Source organism: Centropristis striata, chromosome 16 (assembly GCF_030273125.1).
Source record: "Centropristis striata isolate RG_2023a ecotype Rhode Island chromosome 16, C.striata_1.0, whole genome shotgun sequence".
In the NCBI taxonomy this organism is placed as follows: Eukaryota; Metazoa; Chordata; class Actinopteri; order Perciformes; family Serranidae; genus Centropristis; species Centropristis striata.
In genome coordinates this window covers 20,832,198-20,846,084 of record NC_081532.1, presented here as the reverse complement: position 1 = coordinate 20,846,084, position 13,887 = coordinate 20,832,198, and the positions used below count along the sequence as shown (strand labels likewise).

Below are 13,887 nucleotides of genomic sequence, written 5' to 3'. Positions count from 1 at the left end.
ACAGGCATGTATAGTGTGAGACATCAGGAACAGGAAAACTGTGTGATCCATATGCCTAACGTTACATCTGCAGCTAGCATTCTGTCACAAAGTCACATATTCAAATGTTAGTTTCAGGATAGATATACTTCTATTAGCTAAGATAAAGCATTTTTTTTTTTTTAAGATTATTTTTTTGGCATTTTTACTGCTTTATTTGATAGAGACAGATAGAAAGGGGGAGACAGAGGGGAAGACATGCAGCAAAGGGACCTCAGGCCGGATTCGAACCCGGGAAGCCATGAAGCCCGCCAAGCTAAAGCGGCATCTGATGACGAAGCACCCGGGCTTTAAGGACAAAACAAAATACTTTTTCCGCCGAAAGAGTGAGGAATACATGCTTCAGAAAACACGACTGGTGAACCTGGCCACAACTTCAGAAAAAGCATAGAGGGCTTCATATTTGGTGGCTCAACGGATTGCAAAAAGTAAGAAGCCACACACAATTGGACAAGAACTACTTCTTCCAGCGGCAGTTGATATGTGTGAAGCTGTGCTTGGAACAGAGGCAGCTAATAAACTGAAAGTTGTACCGCTTTCAAATGAAACCGTGAGAAGGAGAATTGAAGAACTATCAGCTAACATTCAGTCACAGCTACTGGATAGACTGCGTTCGTGTGAGCAGTTTTCTATTCAGCTGGACGACTCAACAGACATTACCAGTGCAGCTCAATTGATGGTTTTGGTGCACTATCCCTGGGAAGGAGACATTTTGGAGGACTTTCTGTTCTGTAGGAGGTGCCAGGGAGGACAACAGGTGAGGAAATATTCAGACTTCTGGATGCTTTCATGACTGAAGCGAGACTGAGCTGGGAAAAATGTGTGGCCATTTGTACGGATGGTGCAGCGGTGATGACCGGCCGAAAGAGTGGAGTTACTGCGCGGATAAAGTCTGTCAATCCGAGGATTATGGCTACTCACTGTATGCTACACCGGCAGGCACTCGCTTCCAAAGACATGGACCCAGATCTTCACTGTGTGTTGAACACAGCTGTGACTGCAGTTATTTTTGTGAAGTCAATGGCACTGCAATCACGTTTGTTTGGACAACTTTGCCGAAATATGGATGCTGGACATGACGAACTGCTATATCACTGTGAGGTGTGATGGCTCTCTCGTGGTAAAGTTTTGCAGCGGGTGTTTGTTTATGAGAGAGGAAAAACCAGACATCGCACAGTTTTTTACAGACCCCGAGAGTATGGCCAAGTTGGCATATCTTGCCGACATATTCAACATACTGAATAGCCTCAACCTCTCCATCCAAGGAGGCCACACATCCATCCTTGAAGTCAGCGACAAAATCACTGCCTTCATGAAGAAAACAGACCTATGGAGAAGGAGCTTGTCTGTGGCCACAGTGAGGAAGGTCGCGACCTCACACCTCACATCACTGAGTGAGCACTTCAGCTCATTCTTCTCCGATGTGAACTCTGATGCCTGGGACTGGGTGCGCGATCCCTTTGCACAAGCTGCAACAGCAAATGGCCTGACAGGTAAGGCAGAAGAGCAGCTGTTGGACTTATCCTGTGATAGGACATTGAAGGCCTGATTTCAGCAGGTTAATCTTGCAAACTTCTGGCCCTCTCTCTCACATGAGTATCCCAAACTCACTGCTGAGGCCATGCAAATATTGCTCCCTTTTCCTACAACGTACCTCTGTGAATCATCATTTTCCACTTTGAATGCACTAAAGAATAAGTACAGGGCTTGTTTACAAGTGGAGGATGATCTTAGAGTCTGTTTGTCAAACATCACTCCAAGAAAAGAGAAACTGTGTTTTGAGAGACAGGCTCATCCTTCTCACTAATTTAGAGAGTTATTGATGTGAGTGCTGTGTGAATTGATTTGTGTGTGATATGACTTTGATAGAAGCCTAATGCAAATATTAATGATTAGGCTTAATTACTGTTATGGTGTTGTTCAGTTTTCTGCCAATAATTTGAATAAGGGGCAATAAGTTAATTATGTTATGGTTAAAACACGCACCAGTGGATCTAAAGGTAGTCAGAAACAGTATCTTTATGTTGACATTCCCTTTTCAGTGTTTTACATTGTCTTGTGATAGATGGACAGAAGCTACCTCATAAACTGTTGATTTTTCAGGTTGACGTCAATAGAGACAACCAGTAGTATAGGTTTGTAATGTCCGTATTTAAAGTAATTTGAAAATATGTCATCCTTATTAGGCTCAAATGGCCCTACCATGTACATATTTGTTCCTTTCCTCGAGAATGTGATGATTTTTCAATTGTTGGTTTTATATAATCCCTAAAAGCGCTTCAGCCATGAAACTTGAAAAATTAACTGTGTTCATTAGGACTTTGCCAGTCTTGTTGTTGTTCATTTTCTGAAAGCTTTAAGATCTGTTACTTGAAAATTAGAAATGCTGTGAGGTCAAAATGTAATCTGAATAAAAATGACCCTGTGTTTAAAAGTATAGAAATGGTATTAACATTTATTTATTAAAATTTAATTTGTCTAAGTTCATTTCTATGAAACTCGCCTTAAGTATTTAGGTTGAAAAGTTTAGAATATAAATAATTCCTACGTCATCCATAGGAGTACAAATGTCAGTAAAGCATGAGAATTATAAGAGGGTCCTTGGAAAATGTTGTCCCCTGTAAGGGGTCCTTGGCCCCAAAAAGATGAGAACCCCTGCTATTAACCCTATAACTCCTGCAAAACCAATGTCATGAAGTCACTAGCAGTTTTATGATAATTGACCTTACAAGTCATTATAAAATGCGTTTTGAACATGGAGCATGCCTATAACTATTTATACATTGCTATAAGTATGTGTATGCATTATAGACATAGGCTTCACATAAAGTGTGACCAAAAGTGTTAAAACTGCACTAGAAACATTACATGAACCACTCTAATGAGCGGCTGATAACATTAGCACTGCAGGTAGTCACGTTAAATCTTGTGTTCATTGGTAACAAAGACCACATGCAATGCAGAATGAAGTTACATCCTTCCTGCTATATTCCTTCTCAAGTGCTTTGCAACAATCTTCTTAGCAGCGATACACATTTTACGCTCCAATAGAGAATAAATCTATCTGAAAGTCCACAGGTCACTTCAACAAAGGTGAGCAGAGGATGAAAGTCGGATACCAAAGCAGTTACCAGATGCTTCATCTTGGACTGTCCTGCATAAATCCTCCAACATCTGGCAGAGAAATCAACAGACGCTGCTCAATTCCAGCTGCCCTACACCTTTCATGAGGTAGAAGATGTGCATCGGCAATCCCTCTGAATAAATATATATCCTTGCACTTTTTGGACCTAAGGGCTTGGAACGTATATGCTCCTCCAGTGGGATTGGATTCCAGAGCCATGCACTTTGGCCAAGAACAATACTGTAAACCAGGGAAATGTTTAGACACTGATGTCTCCACAGGCTGCCGCCTCTCCCCTTCTCCCCTGCTACTGACCCTCATGCTGGGTACATCCATCAGAAAAAGCTTTTGTCTATATTATGCTAAATGTTTCCATGTTCTACATTAACCACGAGACACAGGTAGTGTTAAATTTCCAAGAAGGGCTTCCAAGATGGCAAGGAAACACACTGAGCTAAACATTATGGTACTACTTTCCATCCAGAAGAGGCAACCACCTTCCACTAAAAACACTGTCTCTCATCTAGGAAGAATGTAGCCCCATGCACCTAACAATGTAATAATATCTGACAGCATCAAGATGTTTTTTCGGTTACTTTCCAAATTTGAATAAGTTGAAGAATTCAAATGTTGAATCTTCATTTAGTAAATCCAGTTCCTCCATACTGCACCTAATGTCTTCAGACCACATTTGAAGAGTTAATATTTTACATGATGTCATGGCCGATTGCCGTGTGATGTACGACATGTCTGATATACGGCTGTGTCAGCAACTCACGGACTAAATGCTGAAAAAAAAATCACAAATTCCGAGGGTGATAAGTGTATGCTGGCATGTATGAGGGTAACAGCCGAATGCTACCAAACCACCAAGCGTGATCTGAGGCAGCGATGATGCCAGGCACTGGTGTGAGGCAAACCTATCCATTTCAATGGCATGTGAAATGAGCCACAAACACACACAGTCCAGGGAAATTCATAAACGTAGCTTGCAATAGTAAATTCAAACCAGATTGAGCCCTGCTAATACATTTTTAACTGCTTTGAGTTTACTGGAAAAGTACAGTGAAATCATTTAAACTCATTGCCACCGGTGACAGGACTTGTCTCTCAGTAGCCCAGTGTAACTCATTATGATACATTACTGAATGAAGATGCGTGTACTGTGACTTCATGGACTCATGTCCAACTATGATGAGGCATTTTTAAAAATCTTTAATTCATTCTTTCATTAATTATCCTTAACCGATTATCCAAACTCGTGTTGCAGTGAGCCTGGAGCCATAGAGACATACAAAGACAACCATTCATGTTGTCATTCACTCCTACGGGCAATTTAGAAGGACCAATTAAACTTGAGCTACATGTCTTTGGACTGTGGGAGGAAGCCAGAGGACCTGGAGAAAACCCATGCTAACACAGGACATGCAAATTCATTACAAAAGAGCCGCAAGTCGGATTTGAACCCACGGCCCTCTTGCTGTGAGGTGAAAGTGCAAGCCACTACACCACCTTCTCAATAAATATTCAGTAAAGAAGCATATAAGGGTGGGTGGAATTAATAAAATTTACTCTTGTTACTATGTTTTTGTGTACCCTTTTTGAGTATTTAGAAAATACAGTAGTTTTTCTGAAGTACTTTTTTTACTTAAATAATGATTGACAGCCGCATTAGAGACTCCTCGACTCTGACTGGTTGTTTTCCTCATGCCTTACTGCACTAGAAGCCCAATATCACATGTCAAAATTTGCCTAACAAGGCTTTAAGTTTTTTCAAGTGGCATTTAATATGAAATAAGAAGAAAAGTGACATGAAAAAGTCATGATTAACTGTTTGGGAATGGAACAGAAAAAAAGCGATCAGCAGCTGCAGGAGCGTCTGCAGCCGCAGGAGGGCAGAGCTCCACAGAGTTCCATGTCTACAGAGCTGACACATATACATGTTCTATATGTTTACATTTATTGGTTTGTGAACAGGACAAAAGTTGCACAACAATGCAAGAAAATTAAGCATGAAGTCATTATGGGTTGTGGTTGGGGCTACAGTTACTGTGCGTTGTGAAGGCCAAACAAAAGTTGCATCTACCTGAATTTATCACAACTTTAATGCACCACTCAGCAAGCAAGATAAGTGGCCCAAACCAAACACAGGAACAGGTGCATGCTGGCTCCAGCTTAAGTGCTCATGGTGGATCCCCAGCAGGGATTTCTACATTCATTTAGGAACTGTGACCTTTAGTTAGGTGTGAGTGACCTCTGCTGTTTTTGATCATCCCTGTTGTGACATATGAGCGCCTATTTAACTCAAAATGCTTGAAAAGTATTTGAGGAACCCAACGGTACAATAGAGATTTAGTTTACTGGTTATATTAACCCAGTAGAGATCGCAGAGGAATTTGCAGTACACAAGGCTCGCAATCCTGTTCAGACTTTCTCCACTCTTTATAAGTCATATTACTTGAACTTGAATGAACTGTCATTAAAATAACACTACTTTTTAGCAATATATCCTCATACCCTGATAGACTGTCCATGGTTTCAAAGTGTAGACCCACAGTCGTACAAACAGGTACGTCTGCTTCACAAACAGAGAAACTTGGAACTTCATAATCACTCTGCATTGACTGCAGCTAGGGTTTATACCAGGCCTCAATCTGGCATAGTAAAGCTACCTGTCAAGGACATTGCTGAGAAGAACACAGGGGTGTGCTTACAGAGTCGCCATAAAACAGCCTGAGCCAGGCTAGTAAAAAGCACAGGTTGGAAGACTAGGTGGGTGGAAATCAGAACGGCTTTCAGTCCTGGAAAAGTTCAGGAATGTGCTGAGCGACATTTCTCCACTCCAGGGAAACAGAACCCCAACAGTGATCCGTTCATTAAGATTTTCCAGGCAGGTAGGCTGCTGTCTGTTGGGACCAGGAGAACGTTAACAGAAATTATCAGCGTTCTTTAGGGCTTGCACCATAGCAAGCTCTGTTTGCCATTAGGATAATGACGATGATGACAGTGAAATGCAGAATTTAATGTTTTCGCAGCTCCTAAATGTTATGTGATTGCTGCAGGGCGAATACATCTGTTAAGACAACTTACTTATTCTGTTTCTGGCCTCATTCAACTTCTCCCCAATTCTTTTGGCCTCAGATGACCTGTTCAAAAGAATGCAGGTGTTAATGGTAGCCAAAAAAAGCACACGATGAATTGAAGGTGATTAAATATCAAAAAAGCATGCCAAATGCAAGGGTATAATTTTTATTCTACATGTTATAAAGAAATTAAATGGATTAGTAATAAAATATTGCACAAAACATCATATTCTGTTGGTATGTTACTAAAAACACATAAAAAGCCACTCAGAGAGGTTGGCAAAAGTTTTGTAAGGTTTATATGATTTAAGATAAAATCAACACATTTTAAAAGCTAACAGACCCTATGCGTGCTAATAGACCTAATAGAAAAAACACATAAGCAAAACAAAACATAACAAAAGCGCTATATAAATTGAATGCATTATTACTATTATAAGCTCCCCTCATGGTAGAGCACTTTCATGCTTCATTTACAGCTCTCACTAAAGTAAAGCATTTTTGAAAAAATCCCCAGGGAACTGCCAAGTTATAATTTGTGGTTTCACTCACAAACATATTAAAAAAACATTTGATTAAAGTTATTTTTTTCTGAGGTAATAGTATAGTAGCGACCAGTAGTGGAAAAAGTATTCAGGTCCCTTAATTAAGTAAAAGTGCAAAAGTATCAACATCAAAATTTACTTCAAAAGTCAGGATCAAAAGTCAAAGTACTCATTATGCAGAATGGACCCACTCAGACATACCACTTTAATATATTCTAAATATAATATTAGACTATTTGTATTGATGCATTTATGTAAGCAGCATTTCCATTTTTTAAAGATAGAGCCCCATTTAACGACTTAATATACTGTTATGAGATTTAATAAAAAATGTTTTTTATGTTAAATCTCGACCTTAAGTAACTAAAGCTGTCAGCTAAATGTAGTGGAGTAAAAAGTGCAATATTTATCTCTAAAATGTAGTGAAGAAGAAGTATAAAGTTACATATGTATTTAGTTACATCCCACCACTGGTAGTGGCCAACAAATAAGGAAGTTTTGATTTTGCGTGTGCAGTATATGCATTTATGTTTGTGTGTGGTCTCTGAAGATGTCCATTTTTTGAAAACTGTAACAACTTGTGCTACTGGTCACTAACCTCTGTTTCAGTATCTTTTTGTTGTCTTCAATGGTCAGATGGTCATCATGGTCCCTTATGAAAGTCTCAAAGGCCTCTTGCTTACCCATAGACAGCTGTGGACCTGAGAGAAAAACATGCAGAATAAAGACATGTTCTAATAATCAGAAGATGCTATTAATATCACCAAATGGAAACATTTTCTGAACCTAAAAACCTAAATGTACCATATGAAGTGCCATCCTAACCAGTCTGCATGCATGACATGCTCCTGAAATAAATCTTAAAACTCAGGGAAGTTTGTTCAGATCTAAACATCTAAACAGTGAGACCTGAGCTGTACACATTCCCACACCCACAGGTACTCCACTCAAATCTGGCAGCCAGATGGCAGCTAGAGCCCCATTGATGACTGAGTTGACCTCCCACCTATTACTAATTACACATCTGAAGGCCTATTAACCTGCCATTCACTGTTTGAAGAGAACATAAACACAAATATAAACAGCGATTCTGAATATGTCAGCATTACATGGCGGATGCCCCCCACTTGACTTTGGCAGCCTGCCGACCCTACATCATTTTGGACATAACATCCTGCTGATTTTTTTTATAGGCATGTAATATTATTTAATGAGCATTTTTCTTAAAGTGCTTTACATCTGCTTCAGATACTCTTACCAAAAGGAATAAACCAAAACACAAGTTCCCAGATCTCAATTCTTGTAACAGTTACAACAAAAAGGCTTCCTACAATAGATCTTTGGCTTGGAGTTTAGGATTTAGGATTAGGGAGGTTACCCTTCAATTTTCTGGTACAACAGCACAAATCACTATGGTATATGGAGCAGACCACAAGGCTTCATTTTATAATTATAAGATCTTTGATCTGGCAATAACACAGTACCTAATGGTCTAAAGATAGCCTGTGAGATGGATCTTCTATGTCCCACGAATGGGAGAACATCTCTGCAAACTCGATAGAATGTGACACTAGATTTAATTAGGTTTATCAGATTGAAAATTCTCAGTCCGATTTCACTGGACATCTACTCGACTTCACAGAGCAGCTTTTAGTTCTGGAGGTGTCAGGCCTCAGACTCAGAGGGCTCTTTATTTCACGCCCTGTGTGAGTGACCGGTTATCCAAGACATTTGGAATTGGGTTCATGGATGTATTATAGATTTCTGAGGACAATTCTGAATTCAAACCCTATTGTAGTGCTTCTGATTGGTTTTTGACTTCCATCATGATGGGTAGACAGGTTTTAATGAGAGGGTGGAAGGTACCACAGAGTCCAGTTTCTTATTAGCAGATGTCCTACAGAAGCACAACAGACCAGTATGTCAATTGGAATATAGGACCTGGAAAACTTTACTTTCCATTATTGAAGCTCTGATTTGGCATTATTTACTTGTTTTATTTATTTATTTATTTTATTTAATTTATTCAGATATATCATTTTTCTTCTATTGTGCTTTTTTTGTCTTTTGTAAAGAGATATGTGATGGTTGTATTCATGTTTTGTCTGTACTGTGTTAAAAAAGAAAGTGAAAATTAATACAAGAAGACATTCTGCCAAACCTGTAAAGCAACACTGGATTCCTGCTGTGAAGAGGTGGCTTCCCTAATAACATATTTAAAAGGATAAAAACATTTCATAATGCTGGGCTTATTGTATTTTATTAAGCTGTGATGTTGATTGTTATCATGAAAATGAGGATAGGACGTTTGCACAAATTATACGTTAATATATTTTAGTAGAAAAACAGATATAACCAATGACATTAACAATGGTGGCCTTAATGTTGCTGATTATTATTATTATTATTATTATTATTATTAATCCTGTGCTGTTCCTTCTACTGTGTTTCCAGATGCCCCACAAAGCAGACCAAATGATATGTAGACACTGAATCATATTGGCAGCAAATTATTAATAACTGCTGAATGTTTTACATGCTGAAAAACAAAGTTGCTTTGCGGTGATACATTCACTCTAAGAAATGTGTTTTTGCATTCTAGTTCCTCTTAAGAGAATCAACTGGAAGCGTTCTCTCAACGTGACAAATCAAATTTTGCAGTAACAAGGGTCAGTGTTTTCCACCAACATTGTTTCCCTGCATGTAAGACTGCACTGGATTGTGTATGACCTAATCTTGTAATAGGATACTAATCAACATTATTTTGTAAGATTTCCATAAAAAGCCCAAAGCATCACAATGATGTCCAATTTCCACCCTTATAAAAATGTGTGGACCTTTGTGACAAAGCTCGTTTTAACCAAAGACATAAACAAGGCAGTAACTCATGTGATATTAATTGTAGGACAGTCAGGAATTTTGTTTCTTTATTTTTGGAAAGTCCTGATTGAAACCAGCAGGCATGTCACAACCATGCAGTATGCTAAAAGAGCCAACCCCAACAAATCAGTTTAAGGGGTTTCTTGAGGGGAAATGCACTCCATTCGACTCTTGTAAAAAGCAACATTCCAGGAATATCTCAGAGTGATATGACATCATATTATGTTGTACTAACATAATTTGTGGGGTAATGAGATCACACAGACCTTAGGCCAACTTTCCTAATTCTTCTTTTCCGTGCTTCAAGTGCTGACAAACCACAGAGGTTTTTACAGGGGAGGAATGTGTTGTGACTATTGTTGCTGTTTCAACAAATTTTTAGAAATGAAATACCAGCAAAGTGAAGTATGACTGATCTGTTCCATCAATTTATAATGGAGGAAATGTCTTGACCAACTGTTATATGTTTGTAGAAAAAAAATGTACATGCTTGAAAGAAAAATAACAACATTTGTGGTATATTGTGTGTTAAATACCATGGTCTCCTGAAGGGGACAGTGGTTTCAAACTCACTGAGGTGTCCTATTGTCTTAGGCTTCTGCTTAGACCACAGAAAAGTGTGGACGGCCTGGTAGAATCATCAGCGTCTCATTACATGCTTGCAGGATTTACAGTAAGATCTAATTCTCCCTGTAAGTCTAAAGTCTCCTTTGACTTTCTGTGAGCTTAATACAAGTCATCACCAGCCTGAATTACAACACGAACACCTTGTCCATCCATTAGAATTTTTTTTAGCTTTGAACAGCAGCTCTAGGTCAGTCTGTTAACGGCCACACATGAAATTTGGCATGGAGGTCAAGTGTCTGTGTGTGTGGGTAAAGGTGTGCTTTTGTTTGCTGTTACGCAGAATTGTGTGCCTTTCTGCACTAACTTTCCAATCAAGGTTTTTAGTTATATAAAGGAAAACATATAATTTAGGCACCAGGTCACAATTCACGTTATAAGAATATAATGGAATATAATTCAGAAAGCCTCTTGGGCAATTTTGTATTGCTGTTTAAATATTTATTCTTCGGAATTTACGAGGTGCCCCTGAATGCACCATGAAGTACCCACTGTACACCATGACTGCAGTTTTAAAACGATGGACAGAAATCGAATTATAGTTTGATATAAAGGGAGCAGACAGACAGCTCTAAAGGGTCATGAAACTGCAACATCATGCCATTTCATAAATTTATAATGTATAAAGGTGAAACATTTCAGTTTCAAAAGAGCCTGACATAACGGGGGAAGAAAAGGGTACCAGAAGTGCTGGAACCTAGAAGTGAATACCGGCCTACTTTGAGCACTGGTTTTGTTTCATCATACTAAAAGTAACTTTTTTAACATGTTGAACGTTGTTCAACATTATCATATACATCAGATTGGTGGCTGGCATGATCTATAGTGGCACATCATAAAAGGATATTGTCAGTTACAAAGCAAAAATGCATGTACCCAACAGGCTTGGAATTTCGTCATTTTAGGGGCAAGGCCATTTGGCTTTCCTGTTCACACTTATTTTAAGGGCACAAAGGCCACATGACAGGGCATAAAGGCCGTTTGGTTAAATTACACTGGTTTTACCTTTCAGATTAATACCTTAACATTCTCATGCACAATATATTAAATATATTAGAAAGGACCTTTTTGGAAAATGACAAATGAACCTGTTTTTAAAAGACGGCAAATGCATATATTTTGAAAAGATGGCAAAATGAATCTCCTGCCTGAGTTCATCTAAGAGTAAGGAAAGAGAAATGCCTCCTCCTGCCATAAAAAAGGAACCTGCTGAGGTGAAGTTTACATCAGCTAAATGTCAACCCCTTGTCCCTGAGGTAGGGAAGACGTTAGTGCTATCCCAACTAGCTAGCTATCGCTAGTTTTCATGACACAAAAATGTAACATTAACGAGTCGACTTTAAATAGGCAAATACAATGGTAATTACCTATCAATAGTACTTTCTATAAAAACGTAAATGTTAAGTTCTGTCAAATACTACCACATACTTCAGTCACAACATATCAAAACAGCTTGTCCTGCTAGCTTACCTGTGCTGCGCATCAACACATGGCTCATTTGAATATTCAAATGAGCCATGTGTTGATGCGCACAAGTCTCGAAGGACGGGGAGTGGGTCGGATTAGCGTTGTGTTTACTGGAACTTTGACAGGGGCGCAAAGGCCACCTTGGCCGTAAATTGAACATTTTTTCACAGGGCATCAAGGCCAGAATGTGCCATGGCCGTCGTGGCCTTCGTGAAATTCCCACCCTGGTACCCAAGCAACTATATGGTCAACGAATACTAACATCTACGACAAGTACTTGAGCACCCATCCCTAGTATCAGCAGACAGTTCCTGTTTCAATTGTGTGAGTTATTCCCAGCCCCCGAATATTAACCACAGTCCTCATTATATCTCATTATTCATGTGTTATTAAGCCTTAAAGGAGACGTCATTGGAGCCATTAAAAAAAATGTTCGTCAGTTCGTCTGCAATAATTCCCCACCCTTTGACAGCCACAGTTTTCGGCTTGAAGGCTAAAATCTGCCATGGGGGTCAAGTACCTGTGAGTTTATGAACTTGTCACACTACATAAACAATCTTAAGAGCACTATAAAGAAAGACACTCTACATCTGTACCTGTAGAAAAACTCACACAGGCATCTAAGAGTAGTCCAATTTGCAATTTATAGTAGTGGAACTCAATAGACAGAGATCATCAGAAAGAAAGGAAAAAAACCTCTATGTTCAAGTTTTACTCTATACTGGCAGAGCTAAGAGTCCATGGAAAGGTCATCATCATTACATTTACAGTTAATCTTCAGGGGACAGTAATTACCCTCACTGTAACTATAGAGGCTGTTGGCTACAGCACCAGAACCCTCAGATTAAACCTAAATTAAAACATACATAAACATTCAGTGACCCATCCAGCAAGAGGAAAGAATAAGTGTAGTGCATTTGTTTTGAATTAGGGCAGTAAAGAACAATGATCTAATGCTCATATAGTTTGGTTATGAGTCTCCAAGTGGGTCATGGAAATAGGGACTCCAGATGTGAAGAACACACTGTATAAGAAAACTGTGTCAACTGTGTGTTTGTATTATTTTGCTAATTCTGTGTAAGAATAATTCAATATGTAATATGCAATTGCCTCTTGCAAAAAACCTCTGACACTGTAGTCATAACTGTCACTCTAAGCAATCCCTGACACCAGGTGAGCTAGGATTCCACATTGGGGGAAAGTTAGAAAAAAGTGTGAGAGGTGTCCTTGCTGGTCCTCCTGGAACTATTCAATGTGTTCTTATTTCCCAAAGTGCAGAGCTTTTCTGGACAACATCAACCTTTGCCTGCTGGTTAACAGCTGATGGAGTTGGGAGTGTGTCCTGCTCACAGCGCTGGTTGCAAACAGAGCATAACGAGACAGAAATTTCTCATGCAGTGTGAGAAAAGTGGATGAACATTCCAGAGTGGACATGTAACTGCTAGCAAGGGACTGCAGGATCTTGGGAATATTGAGGAGGTTAACAACTTTCCACAACGAAATTGACAACTATATATACAGCACCAATATCGTTGGCTGAAGTTTGTAATTTGGTCATTGTATAGTCTGCATGTAAGCGTGATGTAATCATCAACTGATTATCTAGCATTTTTCTCAAGAACCGACACTTCCAAAATCCAGTCTGATCATTAGGAGTTAGTGTCTGCAACTGTCACAGTTTGCATATTTCCCAGCTTAGCATGCTCCTCTTTACAAGCAAACCTAGCACATACTATTTAATAATCATCCTGAAGTGTTTGCTTTGCGTTTTTGTAGGTGAGAAAACAGTAAAGAGACACGGTTGAACTATGAAACCAACCATGGCAAATGTGAGCAGCCTTGATGATTCACTCACTTCGTAGGTCATTGACTCAGGATGTGTAAAAGTGATATACTGGCAAACTTTCAAGTGTTACACCGAAGAGAAGTGTATTTAGTCTCAAATGGAAACTACAGGAGAAGGATCCATTACAGTTCTAGACTGTGTCCTAAACACATTGATGACACTTCAGACTAGATATCTTGGAGTATGGATAACTGAACCCTGAACATCTGTTACGGACAATTTTCCCTAGGATTCCTTTTACTGACACATATAGATCGATTAGTGGTTCTCGTCCTTTGG

General features: G+C 39.2%; 1 protein-coding gene across 1 annotated transcript in view; it reads right to left on the bottom strand.

Moving 5' to 3' along the window:
- kif6 (kinesin family member 6) overlaps positions 1-13,887 on the bottom strand; it is a 68,236-nt gene that overhangs the window by 12,445 nt on the left and 41,904 nt on the right. The window contains 2 exon segments of the mRNA XM_059354091.1: positions 6,254-6,309; positions 7,390-7,492. Of these exon segments, the coding sequence (XP_059210074.1) occupies positions 6,254-6,309; positions 7,390-7,492 (159 nt within the window).